The following is a 3,431-nucleotide window of genomic DNA, read 5'->3' as shown; positions in this document are numbered from 1 at the left end:
CAATCGCGGGAAAGCACGTGTTCGCAAAGATCGACTTAAAGAAGGCGTTCCATCAAGTGCCAATTCATTCCGCCGACGTGCCAAAAACAGCCATAACGACGCCGTTTGGTTTGTTTGAGTTTGAGTTCATGACGTTCGGCCTTAGGAACGCGGAGCAAACATTCCAGAGGCTAATTCACGAAGTGGTGCGCGGACTCGAGTTTTTTTTGTCGCGACATTTTTGCGACATTTTTGTCGCGTCAACCACCATGAGCGAACATCGCGACCACCTACAACGACTCTTCCAACGTCTGGAAGAACACGGCTTGCAGGTGAACCCGGCAAAAACCGAGCTGGGAAGGGAGCAAATCTCATTTCTGGGGCACCTCGTGAACAACCAGGGAATCCGACCGTTGCCTGAGCGTGTTGAAGCAATCCAGAAGTGTCGTGCTCCGGCGACCGTCAAGGAGTTGAAAAGTTTCCTCGCTACTTTGAACTTCTACCGGCGGTTTCTCCCTCATGCGATGAAGGCGCAAAGTCCCCTGCTGGAAATGATCCCCGGGAACACGCGTAACGACAAGGCGCCGCTGCAATGGACAACCGAGCGTTCGGCAGCGTTCTCCGCTTGCAAGGAGCAGCTAGCAAATGCCGCCCTGCTCGCACACCCAGTAGCCTCGGCAGAGCTTTCGCTGTGGGTGGACGCGTCGGACACCGCGGCCGGTGCGGCCCTGCATCAGGTGGTTGACGGCGGGCTCCAGCCGCTGGGATTTTTCTCAAAGAAATTCGACGCAACGCAGCGCCGGTACAGCACATATGACCAGGAGCTGACCGCGGTATATATGGCGGTCCGACATTTCCGCCATTGGCTTGAAGGACGATCCAGCCATATATACACCGACCACAAACCTATAACGTTCGCCTTCAAGCAGAATCCCGACAAAGCGTCGCCACGCCAGGCACGCCAGCTGGACTATATTGGCCAGCACACCACAGACGTGCGACACGTCCAAGGAGCAGCCAACGTCACGGCGGACTTGCTCTCCCGGATCAACGCGATGGAGCCGGCACCGATCATCGACTTCGCCGCCCTCGCAAACGACCAGGAAAAGGACGAGGAGCTGGCCCGGGTTTTAAGGGGGGAATATAAAACCAGCTTGGTATTAAAGTCTCTTACCATTGCAGGCAGCGAGCATCCTGTTTACTGCGACGAGCAGGAGGGCAGACTCCGCCCATACGTAACAAAAGCTTTCAGAAAACGCTTCTTGGAAGCCACGCATGGCCTACATCACCCGAGTGTCCGGTCAACGATCCGCTTGATGACAACACGGTTTGTGTGGCCAAACAACCGCCAAGACTCCGCCCGCTACGCGCGGGAGTGCATCCAGTGCCAGCGATCCAAGATTACGAGGCACACGAAGTCGCCTCTGCAGCGTTTCCCCTTGACGACAGGACGTTTTCGCCATATCAACATCGACCTGGTGGGGCCATTACCGCCCAGCAATAGCCACCGATACTGTCTGACGATCATAGACAGATTTACCAGGTGGCCGGAGGCGATCCCTCTGCCCGACATGACAGCGCCAGTCGTCGCCCAGGCGCTTGTAACAAATTGGATCGCACGTTTCGGGGTGCCGCAGAACATAACGACGGACCAAGGGCGCCAATTCGAGTCGAGGCTATTCAACGAGCTCCTCAAAATAGTGGGCGCGGCTCACCTGCGGACGACAGCCTACCACCCTCAGAGCAACGGGCTCATCGAGCGCTGGCATCGAACCTTGAAGGCAGCGATCATGTACCGCGACCCCCAACACTGGACTGAGCACCTGCCGATGATCCTGCTCGGGCTGCGGACGGCCTACAAGGACGGCTTAAAAGCGGCCCCCGCGGAGCTAGTGTATGGGACCACCCTGACGATCCCATCGGAATTTGTCGCGGAACCAACGAATGCCTCCAGCGACCCCCCCTCCGAGTTCCTCAGCGAGCTCCGGAAGGCCATGAAACGAGTACGGGCGCGCGACACGGACTGGCACGGCCGCCAACAAGTGTTCGTCCACGAGGACCTCGAGAACGCCAAGCGGGTGTTCGTGCGGGACGATTCCGTACGACCATCGCTAACCCCGCCGTATCGCGGCTCGTATGCAGTACTGCGACGCCAGGCCAAATACTACACCGTGGACTTGAATGGCACCCCGACGAGCATATCAATCGACCGTTTGAAGCCGGCCTACCAAGCGGGTATCCACGAGAAGACGGCAACGACAACCGGGCCAGCCGCCAGGAGGAAGGGGAGAGCGGCAAGCTAAAACAAACCGTAACATCGCGACAAGAAAAACAATAACACACCCTAGCTGGAAGAACCGTTACGAGATGGGTCAGCGAACGCGCCAACTGCGAACGAGACCTTGCCAGGCCCTTGGAAGCTCGGACCCGGAAAACCACACTAAGGGCAAAGTTGAGAAAACATTGGAGAAAGCGTGAGAGAATAGGATAGCATAAATGAAGCATGCGTGTACTGAGGAGGGGAGGCGACCAAAAATCTCTGTGAGATATATATATGTAATAAAGTCGACGGAACGTCGTCGGGTGCTGATTGTTAAGTTGAAACCTTCGACGAGTAACATCATTTAAGTCTTAGGTTCGTCAGTCCGCCCGATCGTGAAAAGAAGTAAGTGTTTTCCACATTGGAGAGTTTTGCAGGATCCTTAGACCGCCGTGCACCCATACACACACAGCTTCAATCGGCATATCGGAAGATTGTACGATGCTTTGTGCATCTTCACCGGCTCGTCGCTCCACCAGCCACTATCCACCAGCCCCAACAGTGGTGCAGATGATCCTCGCTGGTAGACCTCTTCCACCGTGCGGCCGTTTGCTGACAACCCAGACGCAGGAATGATCGACCGATGATGCCATTTTTCCCGTTTGCCATCGCCATCCGTAGTGCGTTGCTCACGAGTATGTTGCGGTAAAAGTGACGAGGTTGCGGAAAGTTGCAAGTTGCAGTTGCGGTGGGTGAAAATGAACATTCGAGCGGAGTTTTGGAATGTTTGGAAGTGAAATTTCATTTCGTTCATTTCAAATTTCGTGCGGTGCAAATTTCATGGTCCACGATGGACAAGCCGGCGGAAACAGCGAACCCGGAAACCCTGAAACCCGGAGTAGGAGAAGCGCATCGCCCCAACCGGCAGGTAGAAGAAAACTAGAAAATGGTGTAATGTTTACAAATAAGTGCACTATGGTTAAAAAGTAATACGCGTGACCTGTCTGCGTGACTTCCTGTCTGGGTGACCTGCTGTCTGCGTGACTTCCTGTCTGCGTGACTTCCTGTCTGCGTGACTTCCTGTCTGGGTGACTTCTTGTCTGCGTGACTTCCTGTCTGCGTGACTTCCTGTCTGCGTGACTTCTTGTCTGCGTGACTTCCTGTCTGCGTGACTTCCTGTCTGCGTGACTTC

The 3,431-nt window shown here is 55.2% G+C and overlaps 1 protein-coding gene across 1 annotated transcript; it reads left to right on the top strand.

Moving 5' to 3' along the window:
- Positions 1–503: 503 nt before the first annotated feature.
- On the top strand, positions 504–2,078 carry LOC128276119 (uncharacterized; the record flags this gene model as incomplete). Its single annotated transcript, XM_053014588.1, has 3 exons — positions 504–812; positions 909–1,106; positions 1,617–2,078. Coding segments are annotated over exons 1-3 (969 nt in total), but the record flags the coding sequence as incomplete, so codon positions are not given.
- Positions 2,079–3,431: the final 1,353 nt, after the last annotated feature.

This window comes from Anopheles cruzii, unplaced genomic scaffold (assembly GCF_943734635.1).
Source record: "Anopheles cruzii unplaced genomic scaffold, idAnoCruzAS_RS32_06 scaffold00553_ctg1, whole genome shotgun sequence".
In the NCBI taxonomy this organism is placed as follows: domain Eukaryota; kingdom Metazoa; phylum Arthropoda; class Insecta; order Diptera; family Culicidae; genus Anopheles; species Anopheles cruzii.
The sequence above is the reverse complement of the archived record's forward strand: the minus strand, read 5'-3'. Positions and strand labels throughout refer to the sequence as shown.